At 45.0% G+C, this 16,844-nt stretch overlaps 1 protein-coding gene across 1 annotated transcript; it reads left to right on the top strand.

Annotated features, from left to right (window-relative positions):
* The first annotated feature begins 2,647 nt into the window (after positions 1-2,647).
* Positions 2,648-16,837, top strand: sertad4 (SERTA domain containing 4). The gene is made up of 4 exons (XM_027008186.3): positions 2,648-3,528; positions 13,916-14,081; positions 14,305-14,426; positions 14,658-16,837. Exons 2-4 carry the CDS (start codon positions 13,928-13,930, stop codon positions 15,465-15,467), a joined length of 1,086 nt encoding a protein of 361 aa, XP_026863987.3. The 5' UTR covers positions 2,648-3,528; positions 13,916-13,927; the 3' UTR covers positions 15,468-16,837.
* Positions 16,838-16,844: the final 7 nt, after the last annotated feature.

Here is a 16,844-nt window from a genome sequence, read left to right as displayed (position 1 = left end):
TAATCTAAATGATAATTAAGTTTATCAAAGTAACTTGCCAAATAATAATCTTAGTGTGCTTGCATTTCCTCTCAACCAGGACAACTGGGGCTATCTCGGTTTAAACTATAAATACTGTTCCAATTCATCGTCAGTTGTCTGAGAGAGGCCAGTGAAGTAATCTCGGAAATGCTGGGACAGGAAAGTTGTTAAATATGAATGAAAAATGATAATGCAAATATGAACTAAAGTTATATTTATCTGAGCTTATATTTCTGAGCTTTTCACATGGTTCACAATGTTCTCTGCATTTTCCGTACCTTAGTTACAGCACTTATGTGATGGTATTCGCTGGTTTCACCAACCACAAATTAATAACCAGCTTTAAGTGGTTAATAAAATGCTAAAGTTATACTTACTTCCTGAAATTAATAAACAAAACTGTACATGTCAAATATCAAACAACCAACCAAACAAACAAAAACTAACGTAACTTATAAAAACACCCTTTGTACTTCTAATAGCTATATTTAATATCACTGTTCACAAAACAACAGAGTAAAGGAACCCTTGGTCTAGTGTGTCAAGAACAAATATCACTGTAGGCTCCTTACAAAAATAAATGTGTTTACACTTTGTATAGACAAATTACATTTAAAAAGCAGAGACAGAGCTTGTAGCGTAGAGAGTGTTGGAGGTTACAATAAAGGTTGTGTTCGTGGCTGGCCAGAATAATGTGCTCAAAGCAGCGGGTTCACATTTGGTGAGATAAATTGATCCTGCCTTACCAGTTCAAAGTGTTATTGAATAATGCATGCCGACAGGTTCACTTTGGGTTGAAAATAAATAGATTTTTTTTTCTAGCTTCATTACCAGAGAGTTTAACTATTGTATTTGATAATTAGCGATTATTAGTATTCAATCAGTATTAAACATTACTTTTCAGTACTATTCATTACAATTTTATTCATCGCTATTACCCAGAAAAATCCATTAACAATTACAAAATCCTTTCGAAAAATGAAGATCGGGTAAGTGAAAAACAGAAGGAGGAAAAAAACATTTCACTCAGAATATGAAGTTGTTCAAGAACGCACAAAGCGTAGATAATGTTACTAATATACATTACTGCGCAGTCTCAGCACGGCCCTCGGGAGGTGAAGGACACAAAGACAATCCGCGTTAATGTTCCTTTCCAGCGTCAGCACATTGTCGTCTGTCTCAATCATCGCATTGTAGCGCTTAGCACTTCTCAGTTACCTGGCTGGGACAGGACGGTAACGTTGGCAAGCTGGAGTGAGGGTCTCTTGTAGGGTGGTCTACAATTTTTAGTCATGCGCGCAATAAGCGTTGGGGTTTATCTTTTTTTAGGCCAGTTCGGCATCCATATTCGTCCCGTTAAAACATGGGTGTTCCAGCCCTCTGTCTGCGGGACGGTGCTTGATGTTGGTGTGTTTAGACTGGCATAGGCTGTAAACAGTTTATGCCAGAAGGCTCATTAAAGTTGAACTTATTTCCGCGCGTGGGGTGGTGGGCTGAGCTACTGTCAGAACCGGAGTACTGGAACAACACGGCACACGAGCTGCTGATAATTATTTTATGCGCAGTGTGTCATGCTAAATCATTCCTGAGAGGAAGTGGAGAGCATATAACACTTGTCAGACACAGTGGAGGCGTGCGGACTTTGCTTCTCATCCAATAATATGATTTTACCTGGGGGGGTGGGGGGGGGGGCGGGGGGGAGCTCTCCAATGGCGTGTTCCGCCATCTGATTCTTCCCATTCAAATGTTGCGCTTTGCAGTAAAATGAGAAGGCAGAAGCCTTGCGGCGCGACAGTGGATTCCAATGCACTGGCACCAGAAAGCCAAAAGATGGAGCTAGCATTACTGGCCAGCGATAGTCCAAGATAAACTTTCCTTGCAAGACTTGCTGTGTGTGCGTGTGTGTGTGTGTGTGTGTGTGTGTAGCGGGGGAGGGATGTTATAAACATATATACTACATGCAAAAGTCTCCCATTTCACATGATGCACACCAGTGCCGTTTACCGTCATTATGGAAGCTGTGAAACGCTAAGCCAAATGTTCAGAAAATCATTAACATTCCATATTTGCAAGCGATAATACTATTGTAACTGAACATCCCTGTAATTACAAGGCGTGACACCATTCGAATTCTATTAGGTTAGATAAAACGTACGTTATTACGTTAATAATAGCAATTGTTCTTTATATATGAACGTTCATACATATGGCTTAAAGTTCAAGGTTATTCGGCTATAAGCCCTACGGTTTACTAAACCTAAATAAACGGAAGGAATTAAATAGTAGATAAAGATCACGAAGTAACAAATACACAATAAAAATAATAAATATCACTAACGGAATTGTTAAAATCAGATTTTTAAAAAGATACAGATTTGTTTTAAAATGAGGCCATTTATTACACGTCCTCTGTGTACCGCTGGCTTTGTCCAAAACGAGTCGAATAAAATTCTCTTCGCCCACTTGGTCTCCATGACCTTAATTCTCAGTCATCTGCCTGGAAAATTGCTTCCACACAGCGGTTTTAAACAAGAACATAAATCATGGGACTCCGGCCAAAGACTGGGTGCCTTTAGATGAGTTCAAACTCTGGGTTTTTTTTACACCCAACTTCAGTCACCTAGACAGTACGAGCGAGAGAGAGAGAGAGAGAGAGAGAGAGAGAGAGAGAGAGAGAGAGAGAGAGAGAGAGAGAGAGAGAGAGAGGCGCGAACGTCTGTGCAATGATTGGAATTAAAGAGTGGCATGACTTGGCGCACGTCCCAAAACTATTCTAAATAGGAAACACCGGAGAAAAACCGTTTCAGGAGCGCGCCTGGAGAACGCGAGCCGTTGCTCCCGGATCAAAGGGGAAATGCATAACAGATGACTGGCCCCGTGCCCGCTTCGCTTCTCTCGCGCTCGCTCTCAGTCAAACGTTAAATCCATCTCATCGCCAAAGAAAGAGCAGGGAACTATCTCGGGGCACGGCAGGGATCTGAGCTGGAAAGCGCTTTTGACGCCGATGGATGGGGCGACGCTGGTCTTGTCTACAGCCGTTAAAGATCGTCGTTCACAACGAGTGCTGCAGCGTCGCACCTTCGCGGACAGCCGGTGGGGTCACTGTGGCACAAAGGGAACCGACCTGCGCGAATGCAGAAGAGATTCCGTGACACCGCAACGGCTTTGTTTGCATACAGACACGGAGTAGCATTGATTTTTTTGTCCACCTCGGTAGTAGTAAATCGCGGACAGGATCCCACGTCCCGTGCGACGGTTTTTAACTCGTTCAGCGGTGGAGTGCTGATTACGCCCGGGAATAATTTCTCGCACTCTTTGAGCACGCGAATGCAATGTTTGATAAAGGGGGTGATTTTTTTAAATTACTATAACGAAACTACATCGTCCTTTGCTCGTGCCGAGGGCAAGTTTAACACTCGATAGTTAATTTACCACGAAGGATTTCATTGCACCCTTTTATTTCAACCAGAATAACAAGTCCGGACAAGTCCACCACTGCATTTTTAGGTAAGTTGTTTTACGCACACTTCTAAAGCGCGGTCAGAATTCCACATAAAGATGATGTAAGTGATTCGGTGAACTCGCGAAGGCTGACGCTCGCAGATGTAATACACCGACCCCGCTCCGCTACCATCTCATAGGGAATGGGATAGATTGCCGGGGACCGTGACGGGCCAATATGGCACGTCACGGTGCCAAGACTAATTACACTGTTTTGATCTTTTGTGTCACATCTACTGAAAACATTTATTTTGGCGCGCCTTCGCCCGCGACGTTGTTGTTTTAAAACTGCTGTTGTAATGTTTAATCCAGCCTTTGACCTAAAAATGTATAAAGGAAATAAGTTATATAACCATAACTGCGTTCCTGTTTTAACTACACTACCGGTCATTGTAAGATGTATATTGGAAAAGACCACTAACAACTCCCCCCCCCCCCCACACACACACACACACACATACATACAAAAAGTATTATCAGATGTCCGAGAGATATTTTCTACTCTGCTAAACTCCTGGGATTTATGTCTGATTGTTGCGCGTGAGGGAGGCAGGATCGGGTTAAGGCTGCCGATCTGCTGTTATGATAGGAGTGGCCTGATGGATTCCTTTAGTCAACCACTTAAGAGCTCTGAGAACAGCTCTAGCTAATGAGACACAGGAGAGAGATCACACGCACACAGTCTCTCTCTCTCTCTCTCTCTCTCTCTTTCTCGCTCTCTCCCTCTCCTTCCCTCTCTCTCTCTCTCTCTCTCTCTCTCTGTTTCTCTTTCCTTCTGTCACATCACACACCAGACACTCTCTCAGTTATCTCGCTGTTAGGTACTTGGCCTCAGGGGTGGGAAAGGGAGACTATGGAAGAAAAAAGATCAGAAGAGAAACGATGGTAGAAAACAGTGAGACATTGTAAGGACTCTCACTCTGTCTCTTTCCCACTCTCTGTCTCTCTTTCTCACTCTGTATCTCTCTTTCTCACTTGCTACAGTGCCATGCCTGGGTTATACTCCTTTCCCATACAAGGAGACAAAGTGCACAAGATGGAAGCCTGATACTCAGACAGTATTTGTGTACATTTGTTGCAAGAGAGAAATTTGTTTCCAACAAAGGCTTTGTGCACATGTGTGTATGTGTGTGTGCATTTGCATATGTGTGCATGTTCATGCATGCATGTGTGTGTGTGTGTGTGTGTGTGTGTGTGTGTGTGTGTGTGTAAGTGGAGGGGGGATTATTGCGCAGTTTATTGTCAGCGAGGTCCCTGCAGTTAGCTGTGGCAGCTGTTCTCCATGCCGGTGGGCACACTGAGGGTATCCCTCCCCCCCTCGCTATGCCACTTCTCGTGTACCTGGCACAGGGCCACTCACTGATCCCGCCCTCTGCTCACCCAGGCCAGCCCTCACACCTACTAACAGCCCGGCACCGATCACTGCTCCGCTCCCGCCCGGAGGTGCTCTCTGCTCCAAGCCGTGGGGGGCTGTCTGGCAGATCGTCTGCAGTCAGACCTGCGCTGGTTGGCGTGCTGGGCAGGGGGGGTCTGGGAACAGCCTCCACCAACACCAGCAGCCCACGTTTTACACCACACTCCGCTCAGTCTCAACACGCAGCACGGGCCCCGTCCTTGTCAAAAGCCCGCTGTGGCAAATGCCCACTGCTTGATCCAAACTCCCTGGAAATCCACTCTCGCTCTGTCCATGAGCACACACGCTTCGCACGCCCCCTCGGACTCGTCCACTAAGAAGTGAACATCCTTTGGCGCACAAACTTGCTTCTAGAATACCAATCCCATATTGAAGCAGTCACCTTTTGTACGGCGCGAGCATAAGCACTCTCATCTCCGCATGAGTTACTCATTCCCCAGCCCCAGCTACAGTGTTTCAACATGTTTACAAGAGGTTCAGAAAGAAAACTGGGTCAGGGAGAATGCTGTCACAGTCGCACAGATACAGAGCACGTTCTCTCCTCTGTGCTCTCTCTCTTTCTCCCTCTCTCTTCCTCTCTCTCTCTCTCTCTCTCTCTCTCTCTCTCTCTCTCTCTCTCTATTTTGCTTTCTTGCTTTCTCTCATATCCTCAAACACAGACAGTTGCACACATTGAGCTCCAGGATACAGCCCCCCCCCCCCCCCCCCCCCAACAAGAGGAATAGACCAGCAGCCAAAACATTCCTCCAACAGTGATGTGGCGTTGTGTCAACATGATCATGTTACTACAGCTCCTCATCTGTCTGAACCACACACACATACACACACACAGATTCTCCCTAAGGCAACGCCCCACACACACACACACACACACACACACACACACACACACACTGGCTGGGCTGGCTATAATTTACCCTCTTTCACTCTTCTCTTCCCCCCCACCTCTCTCTCTCTCTCTCTCTCTCTCTCTCTCTCAGCAATCTGGACGTAGACCTAGACAGGCTGAGCAAGCCCAGTGGTTTTGGCAAAGCTGTATGGGTGTTTCTGGTTTTTATTTCACCCCCCTTTTCATTCTTTCCTTCAGTACCCCCACCTCGTTCACTCTCTCCCCTGGGCTGTGTCAGTGAATCACTAAACCATGGATGGATGTTGATCCACCTTTGCTAGCTGGGTGTTGCCAAAGATTCCTTTGTATGTTTGACATAAACATACAGACTACCTTCTTGACCTACATTAGTAGCTGTAGGGTGTATTCAAAATCACAAAGCATAGGTTAAGCCTAAAATAAGCCCTCTTTAGTCATGTGGTTTGAAACTAAATTATCAAAGCTTCTTGCAGATTTCACTCAGTTCATGTATATGGATAGTTTTCAATTATAGTCTTTTATTTATATTGTAAATATGAATATTCTCAAAGAGTACAGACATATTTTGAACCTGGAAACATATGAATATGAAGTGATCAGTCCAGTTCTGCCAAATAGTCAATATTTTAACATGGCTCATGCAAAAATGGTTTAATAATCACCCTAGCATTAAGAGTTCCCAAACATAATGTATATTGTAAGCTTAAGAAACTCACCAGCATATTGTAGATAAATGATATGGCCAAAAATATGTGAACGTCTCTCCTAATCCTTGAGTTCAACTGCTTCAGCTACACCTATTGTATAAAATAAAGCACATAGCCATATCATCTCCAGACACAAGCATTGGCAATACAATGGATTGTACTGAAAAGTTCACTGACTTTAAAGTGGCACTGTCATAGGATACCACCTCTGACCCGGCCCATCATTGTGAAATGGAAGCATTTAGGAGCAACAACAACATGGCTACAAAGCAATTGACCATGCAAACTCAGAGAGCAGGGTCACTAAGTACTGAAGTAGAAAAATTACACTCTGTCACATCACTCACTACACACACCAATCAACCACAACATTCTTCCAAGGTTTCCCACCAGGTACTGAAGTACAAAAATCATGCTCTGTCACATCACTCACTGCATACACCAATCAACCACAACATTCTCCCAAGGTTTCTTCCTCAGTTCTGCCCAGGGAGTTTTTCCTTGCCACTGTCGCCTCCAGTTTGCTCATTAGGGACCTGGACCCATACATTTGTAAAGCAGCTTCGTGACATGTGTTGTAAAAAGCATTGTATAAAAACATTCGACTTTGACTTTGACATTAAAATCACTGATAGCGGAAGCGAGTAACATTGATTACAGTGGCATCTGTTAAGGGGTGGGATCTATTAGGCAGCAAGTGAACAGACAGATCTTGAAGTCAATGTGTTGGAAGCAGGAAAACATGGGTCAGTGTAAGAATCTGAGCTTGTTTGTCCAGGGCCTAACCGATAACCAAATGACTGGGGTCAAAGCATCTCCAAAACTGTATGCAGTGGTCCAAGGATGAACAATTGGTGAACCGGCGACAAGGTCATGAGAACCCATGGCTCACTGAAGCACATGGGAAGTGAAAGGCAAAAAGATAATGCTGGCTCTGATCAAAATGTGTCATAACACACAGTGCATTGCAGCTTGCTGTGTTATAAGGCTACGTAGACACAGATTGGTCAGATTTCCCATGGTGACCCCATTCCACTGCTGAAAATGCCTACAATGGGCACAGGAGCATCAAAACTGGACCAGGGAATATTGGAACGTAACCTGGTCTGATGAATCAAATTTTCTTTTGGATCATGTGGATGGCTCCATGCGTGTGCAGTCATGTGGATATTACTTTGACAAGTACTACCTAACCAAAACATTGTAGCAGATCATGTACACCCCTCCATGGTAATGGAATTCCCTAATGGCAGTGGCATTGTTCAGGAATGGTTTGGGGAACATGACAAAAAATTAAAAGTGTAAGTCAACACCTTGGACTTTTTGATCTCCTTGCTCTCAATCCAATCGAGCATCTGTGGCATGTGCTGGAAAGTCCAATCCGTGGAGGCCCCAACTCCCAATTTACATGTCTTAAAGGATCTGATGCTAATGTATTGCAGAAGTCCTGTGGAGTCCGTATCTCGATGGGTCAGAGCCGTTTTGGCAACACAAGGACCTATGGAATATTAGGCAGGTGGTTTTAATGTTGAGGCTGATCAGTTTAGTTCCAAACATCCTCGGGAAGCAATATCAGCAAAGAACCGTATGTTCGTAGCTTCATGAAATGTTTTTGTTTCCATGGCCACAGAGCTGCACACAAGCCTAAGATCACTGTGCTCAATGCCAAGTGTCGGTTGGAGTGCTGCAAAGCACACCACCACTGGACTCCGGAGCAGTGGAAATGTGTTCTCTGGACTGATGAATCATGGTCCATTATCTGGCAGTCTGACAGACGAATATGGGTTTGTCCGGAGAATGCAAACTACCAGAATGCAACCTACCAGTGCAGGCAGTAGTTCGGTGGAGGAAGTTTAATGGTCTGGGTCTGTTTTTCAAGGTTTGGGTTTGGTTCCTAAGTTCCACTAAGGACAATTAGACAATTTAGACAATTATATGCTTTCAACTTTGTGGCAGGCCCTTTCTTGTTCCAGCATGGCAGTGCCCCTGTGCAGAAAGTGAGGTCCACAAAGACATGATTAGTCAAGTTTTGTGTGGAGGGATGCCAGTGGCCTGCCCAGGGCCCTCCCCAGAGCCCTGAACTCAACCCCTATTGAACACCTTTGGGATAAATTGGAATGTCGAATGCAAGTCAGGCCTCCTCAGCCAACATCATCATCTGACCTCACAAATGCTTTTTTGACTGAATGGGTACACATTCCCACACACTCCAAAATCATGTGGTAAAGCTTCCCACGAGAGGAAAGGCTGTTATGTCTGCAATGGGGAGCAACACCATATTGAGGTTTTGGGATGGGATGTCCACCAAGCTCATATAAGTATGATGGTTAAATGTCTGTTTACATTTGGCCTTAAACTTCTAAGGTACTTATTGGGTTCTAAACTGTAATTTTGTCTACCTGTAAATCTTTAACTACGGTGCGGTAATTTCCTGAAATGTTCTTCAGAAAGCACACGTGCCAGCGGGCATCAGAGTGGGAGGTGTGATGGAGTGTCTCACCCTCCGTGTCGCTCCGGAGAACCTCCACCCCCACTCCTGAGCATGCGCAGGTGCTCCGTAGCACTGCATGCATGGGGTGGTTTCGGAAGATGACTCGTTGCTTCTGGCGACAGGCCATGCTGCAGCTCGGTGGGAAGGAGCAAGAGAGATGGGTGTGCTTGCACAGAGAGTTGGAAAGAAAAACACAAACCCAAAGTTAATTTGAAAACGTACGCATGCCAGGAGAGGGTGTCACATCATCAAGCCCATTATCAAACCGGCAGCAGGTTCTAGGTCACCGGATCCAAACATCATGGGCGTCATGCCTCCAGTGATTCCACACCTATCCTTGCACATGTGCTCAATATGTGGTAGGGGTTCCAGGAATTCAGGAACACTGTTCAATTGCATCCACCCGCTTCAAATCCAGTATCCATTCGTTGAGCTAATTTTGAACATTCTCCAAACAATGCATTCCAGAACTTCATGGAGATGAGCCATGAGAAATATCTTGATCTCTTTAGACGAGCATAAAATTTACAGGTTTCTGGTATTCTGCCTAATAGAATGCAGCTTATGCATTGTTTAAAAATGTGTATGCATAATAACATAGAATTTGAGGGCATTATGTTTTTGAACTTGAATATTGCCACACATTTAGAGAAAAACACTCACAATAATCAGTTAGAAGGCTGGGTATTTCTGTAGATAGCTAACTTTGGTGTTACTTTAAGTGGGAATAGGGAAACTCTGCTTTATCTCAGTAGAAAGTTGTAATGCTAGTCCTTGTGTGCAGGTAAGATGATTCACTGAATAATTGTGGGCTTTCTCTGTTTGTGGATATGTGTATATGTTTGGACAAACTTCAAAGCTGAAGGCAATCTATTCTGTGTGAGTTGCACAAGCATACAGCACTGTGGTGAAACTCTATTTACACAGCAGCAGACCTGAGAACTTGCTGAAGACTTGCTGAACCTTGTTGTTCTATTGTTCACTCAGGTAAACTCCTAGGCATGCAGCAATTACCTATATTCCTATAGAACAGTTTAGTCCACAATTATTTTTTTCTTACCTTTGCTGTCCATATAAGTATAGCAGTACCCTGTTTAAGCTATGGTTTTTGTTTTTATCACCAATGTCCATCAATCATATTTTAATTGAATCACAGTAGATGGAAAATGATTGACTGTGAGCAGTGCTCTGTGGCAGGCTGCTTCTTCAGAAGAAGAGTCTCTGAGATACAAAGAATTACAACTGGTGTGCCTCAGGGGTCAAGTATTGTTCCACTTGTATTCTTTATAGTCTGCAAACTGATACTATGTCTTTAATTCAAATGTATAACTGAAAGTCTCTAAGTTCATAAGCGTGCATGTATACAAACTTCTGTGGGCATCTGCACTCATATGATGTGACTTTAAGGATAATTAGGTGTAAATACATCCGGTATCATTTCATTTCCCAGAACGGGAGATCTGATATGTCGTGTGAATGTGGGTGTCTTTGTGCGTTAGTAGGTGTGTGATCTCAGTGAGCTTTAACTAGACTTGACAGTGAATGGTGACAGAATGAGTGACAGAGGAGAGAAACTTGGCTGTCTCTCTGACTTCTAATCTCTTTCCCCTTCCCCGCCCATCTCTGTTTTCTCAAATCCCTTGTCTTGAGTCTCTCGCTCATTGCGTTTTTCTTGTCACTCATTCTCACTCCCTTTCTGCAGCATCCGTTTTCTTCCCCATTTTCTCTTTCACATGTCCTATGTGATGCCAAACAGAAGGGAGAAGTGAGATTGCTGGATGGGCATGTGTGTTAGTGCGTGTTGCAGAAAGCTGATGGATGACAGGGAAGGAGCTCGCACCATTGCACACGAATTAAACATCAGACTTATATGGTCTTCTCGTGAACTGATCAAATTTGCTTTGCTTTGTTTGGCAGGCTTCTGTAAGCCGATCAGCCCATGACAGTCTTTATCAGACAATCAAAAACTCCATATACACGTCTCGTCAGTCTGTGATGTCACTGCGATGTCATTAGCTAGGCAGTCAGCCTGTACTGTCAATAAGATGTCCCAATGTCTGCAAAAAAAAACATTTATAAAGATTTATAAAGTGACCTGACGAGACCTAAATTGAAATCAGCATTCCAACACCGTCTGTGATTGAATTGGTAACATACAAATGACTGTACTTATTCTATGGGTTTAAGTTGTGATTGGTGTCAGTCTGCATATTTTAATCTTTTTTATCACATATTACTTTCCACCTGCTGGTTATATGACCGAACACATGGCTTGTCAGTGAAAAAAACCTGCACCTAACATCATTACAGAATTATATAATACATAATACTAATACAACAGAATATTAATAAATATTAATAAATACTGTTAGCTCTTAGGCTATTTGTAGATATGGGCCAGATTCTGTACTGGTTAATATATGAAATAATCAAATCTGTACTGCAATGTTTTATTCAGTCTAGACAAGTATAAAGGTAATACACACCACAAATGTAGTGTTATGTAAGAAGAGAGAATGTGTGTGAGAGAGAGTACCTGTGTGTATGTGTGTGCGTGTTTGTGTGCACATCAATGTGAGTGGAGATTTATGACCTTTACGGAGGCAGTCATCCAGACATTTCCACCTCTTTCCTTTCTAGCGTGTGTGTGTGTGTGTGTGTGCATAGCAGATTAGAATTGTTAACAGGAATGATGTAGATGTCAGCAAGCAAATAAAAGCTCTAATAACAGGAGTCTTTTTTTGTCTCTCGTCATACAGGTCTTAACGTTCCATGTAAGTGTTGTGTGAATTCCTGTATGGATGTGAATTCCTGTACCATGAAGAATTCATGTAAAGTTGGGAACAAGTCCATAGTTTTCCTCTCCTTTTCTGTTTCTTTTTCTCCTTTCTTATTGGCACTTATTTCAGACCTCCTTAACGCTCTGTGTTCATTTAGCTCTCATCTCGTGCTCTCTCTCTCTCTCTCTCTCTCTCTCTCTCCCCCCTTGCTCTCTCCCTCTCTCTCTTTCCCACTGTCTCTCTCTCTCTCTCTCTCTCTCTCTCTCTCTCTCTCTCCCCCCTTGCTCTCTCCCTCTCTCTCTTTCCCACTGTCTCTCTCTCTTTCCCACTGTCTCTCTCTCTCTCTCTCTCTCCCCCCTTGCTCTCTCCCTCTCTCTCTTTCCCACTGTCTCTCTCTCTCTCTCTCTCCCTCTCTCTCTTTCCCACTGTCTCTCTCTCTCTCTCTCTCTCTCTCTCTCTCTCTCCCTCTCTCTCTCTCTCTCTCTCTCTCTCTCTCTCTCTCTCTCTCTCTCTCTCTCCCTCTCTCTCTTTCCCACTGTCTCTCTCTCTCTCCTCTCTCTCTCTCTCTCTCTCTCTCTCTCTCTCTCTCTCTCTCCCTCTCTCTTTCCCACTGTCTCTCTCTCTCTCCCTCTCTCTCTCTCTCTCTCTCCTCTCTCTCTTTCCCACTGTCTCTCTCTCTCTCCCTCTCTCTCTCCCTCTCTCTCTCTCTCTCTCTCTCTCTCTCTCTCTCTCTCTCTCCCTCTCTCTCTTTCCCACTGTCTCTCTCTCTCTCTCTCCCTCTCTCTCTCTCCCTCTCTCTCTCTCTCTCTCTCTCTCTCTCTCTCTCCCTCTCTCTCTTTCCCACTGTCTCTCTCTCTCTCTCTCTCTCTCTCCCTCTCTCTCTTTCCCACTGTCTCTCTCTCTCTCTCTCTCTCTCTCTCTCTCTCTCTCTCTCTCTCTCTCTCTCTCTCATTTCTGTTCCCTTCCTTTCCCCATTAGCTTCATCAAAGAGAATAATGCAAAGAGCAGGCAGATAGAATGAGCAGACAGAGCACACACACACTCACACAGACACACACTCACACAAACACGTATACCGACATACACTTATATCCTCACACACATCTAGACACAAGCACTGACATATACACAAACACACGCACACACACCCTCACACACCTCCCTCTCACCCAGCCATACACACACACCTAGGCAGACAAACGAATACACACATAGCTCTGGCAGAGGACAAGGCAGAGGCTATGTGGGGTGTCTCATTGGGGAGAGGATGAGGATGGTGGCACGTCTTTTGTTTTGCTCCCTTGGTAAAGAGAGAAAGCGAATCAGACAATCACAGTGGGAGAGAGAGTCACAGGCAGGGAAGTGGAAATAGCTCTGATAATGAGCTTTAAGGAGACTCCCACCTGCTGCCTGTAGAACATTGTGTGTGTGTGTGTGTGTGTGTGTGTGAACTGAATAACAAATACAGATATACGTTCAGCCTTGTCCAGACCCTTTTCTCTCTCTGATACTGGCGCAAGTTCACCGTCACCTCTGTCCCTTGCAGACATGCCTGCTTCCACCAGGTGGCATCTCGTTCATTGACTCGTCTCTCTGGGCACCACTCAACAGGTGGCTGTGCTGCATGAGCCCACGTCCCCACACGCTAGCCACGGCCGTCTGGGATCTGATGTGGGGGTTACCTCCCATGTCTATTCAAATGCACTGCTGGTATAACATTCAGAACCAGAGGAAAGAAAAAGCACTGGGGGGAACGAACTGTGTTATTCTACACACTATAGGACACTCAGGACAATCTAATCAGGATTTACATGCATTTAGCTGACACTTGTATCCAAACTGACTTACAATTATGAGTGAGTACAACTTGAGCAATTGAGGGTTAAGGGCCTTGCTCAAGGGCCCAACAGTGGTAACTTGGCAGTGGTGGGGCTTGAACCAGGACCTTTCCAATTACAAGTCAAGTACCTTAACCACTGCGCTACAATGAAGGGACATCTCAGATTTCAAAGTGGTGTCAACTTTTAGGCACTGCTTATGTGTAGCGGTGTCTTGTGTGATGTTTTCTTTAACACGTTTGTGTCTGTGTTTGTGTGCGTGTGTGTGCGTGTGTGTCTGTGTCTGTGTGAGCAGAGGGGGAAAGCGATGACCTTGGTCTTGTCCATGAACCCTTTTTGCGATCATGAGCCTGAAGCCCCGCCCCCACTGTACCAGCCAATCTGGGAGTCCGAGCATTGCAGCAAGAGCTGTGTCTCCACCCCCACTCCATCAGGGGGTGATGCCCAGGAGCTCACTGATGGTCAGAAACTGCAATACATACAAAAAGAGTTTTGGCATATAAATAGCACCATGCATGTCTTCATGATCTGTTGTATAAGTAAAGAAAAAATATCCTATTCGAAGCCTGTTCTAATTTTTTTTAAATCTAAGGAATCTCATAGCTCTGATGTGTGGATGCGATGTAAAATATTGATCTTAGTCTGCTTGGTAAAACATGGAAACATTTCTCACCACTTTTCCAGGCTCAGAGCCCCCCTGTAGACGAGCCCCTGATCATGTGACCATGTCCCGGATCGCTTACTTTAAGAGGAAGTACGTGGAGGACGATGATCTTCCACTTAGCTTCAGGAGTTACTGTCACACCGTGAGTCCACTGGCAATAGCATATTCCACACTAACATGAGGAACGCTGCTATGCAACACTGGAATACTTAAATACATGCTTATTAAAGTCAGCAAATTGCAACAAAATAAAATCAAAATGTTAAATGGCGAAAGCTATTTAATCACCAAAAAAACAATAGTAAGGATTAATTGTGAACAGTTCGACACCACTAAAGTAGTGCCACACTGTAATTCCTCTCCCAACCTACAGGTGCCGCCGGTTTTAGAAGAGCACGCTCACATCCTGCGACTCTCTCTAGAGAAGATGCGATTCATCGACGATCCGGAGGCGTTCCTGCGCCGCTCCGTCCTCATAAACAACCTTCTGCGTCGACTCCGCACCGAAATCCTCCTTCAGAGAGACTGGCGTTTCCCACCAGCACCCGCTGCCATGCCCTGCACCGTCTCCATGACTGCCCCGGCCCCTGTCTCCACCCACGGCCACACCCACCCACATGCCTCCCCCGCCTCGCGACCCTGCTTTGCCCTGCCCAGCCCTCACCGTAAGAGGCTGCGTCTGGTGAGAGGAGAGGCGACCGACCGCATGCCCACGTGCTGCTGCCTCTTTGCGGCGGGACGCTACCTCCAGCTGCCCCTGTGCGTGTACGAGGGGGCGGCCCACTGCGTGGCCCAGCCCTCCTCGTCTTCCTCGCTGCCCGGCTCGTCCTCGGCGGAGAGGTTTGAGCCACTCCTGGACGAGGAGGAGGACGAGGACGAGGACGAGGAGGAGGAGGAGGAGGAGGAGAGCGACGGGGAGGAAGGACTCGGTGCCCTCTGTCCAGGCTTGGACCTGTGCGAGGCGGCGGTAAGGGCCGGATCGAGAGAACGGACCCGGACGCGCGCCCGAACCCGAGAGCTGGGGCATCGGGGGGGCGGAGCCAGGGGGCGGGAGAAGGAGAGAGAAAAACCAAAAGGAAGAGGAGGTGAGACGATCGCTGCCGGCTCCTCGCGGTGGATGCCAGACGGCATGGAAACTGGACACCAGGGGGCGCTAGTTTGGGCTCAGGTGGGTAGGAAGTAGCACCTGTCTTGTTGCTGTTTCCAGAAGTGGACGGATTCTGCAGCATTGTTGCCATGGACCAGTCAGCTATCGGACAGACTCCCCAAAGCAGATGCCATAAAAACAGCCCACACGTTTAACAGACAGGGTAGGACCTGTAGTCATATAATGGCTTCAGTCAACTTTTCATTTTGTTCGTGGACCTTAAGTGGCCACGCTGTCAGCAATGGTATTTTTAGTGTTTTATCTCAAAGAGCTCTTATTGAACTAAAATAAAGTACGACGGACAGGAAATGCAGAAATGCAGGTTCCCCTATAGAAACGACCAAGTGGTGCCTTATCATCTGATTTTTAAATGTATGTAGAGTTTGTGCCCGTATCTGTGAGTAGACGTTGTTGACGTTTGAGAGAGTGTGTCATGGTGTTCACGCGAAGGCAGGCCAACACATCTGTTCAGGGTGCAGAGATGTACAAGGGAGAGTGATAGATGCAAAGTCGATGTAGATGGGGGTAACCTGCAAAAAAAGCTTCATCGTAGTGAGTGAAATTTACCTTCAGTGTACCCATTTAAAACTCAAAAGCTTAAAGACAAAAACATTATTTGCCTCTCGGGTCATTTCGGATCATTTCACTTGGTAAGATTACTTGAAATAAGTGCAAATGTCTAGAAACAGGGTGAAGAATCTTATGTGCAATGTAACAGGCAAGCAAGTTCCTCTCCTGAACAGAATGGACTTTTTTATGTACACATTTGAGATGTTTTCATTTCCTAAGATCATTTGTTTGCAGTGTAATCTCAATACAATTTGGGTCTTCACCTGTCAAATGCAAGATCGAGTCTGGGTACCTGCCATTATTCACAACGCATTTCAAAACATGGGAGACTTGATGCAGGATAGCAGTCTTGTGTTGCAATAGGATTTAAATAATCTGCACTTACATGAATCTGATCTTAGATCAGTTAGAATGAGTTTTTAGCCCCTTGTATCTAGGCTGGTATGGTAAGAAAACGCTACTGAAATCTGTTACAAAGCAATCCATTGGTTAGTTGTTTCAAGGTCTTTAATTACTGTCTCACACTCATTGACACGGTACAAATAGTACTTTTGTGTTTTTACTTTTGGTTTCTTTTGTAAATCTTTTTTTGTATGACGTGCGTTGTTATCAAACTTCTCTAGTTGATCTCTCTTGCTGTGGCTTCACTGAGGGAACAGAAAGAGGGAAAACTATAAACCATAAAGCTGTTTGATCTTCAGTGACGGGGGAATCAAAGTATACTGATCGTGCAGTTTCTCACCAATAAAATTGTTTGAAATATCAACATTGTTAAGGTTTGATGTTGAATTTCTGTGAAATGTTTTAAAAAATGAATAAAGGAATGTCCTCCAGTGGTTTTTC

Source organism: Electrophorus electricus, chromosome 12 (genome assembly GCF_041902795.1).
Source record: "Electrophorus electricus isolate QZ-2024a chromosome 12, ASM4190279v1, whole genome shotgun sequence".
In the NCBI taxonomy this organism is placed as follows: Eukaryota; Metazoa; Chordata; class Actinopteri; order Gymnotiformes; family Gymnotidae; genus Electrophorus; species Electrophorus electricus.
Note: the sequence above shows the minus strand (reverse complement) of the source record. Positions and strands in the feature narration are given on the sequence as shown.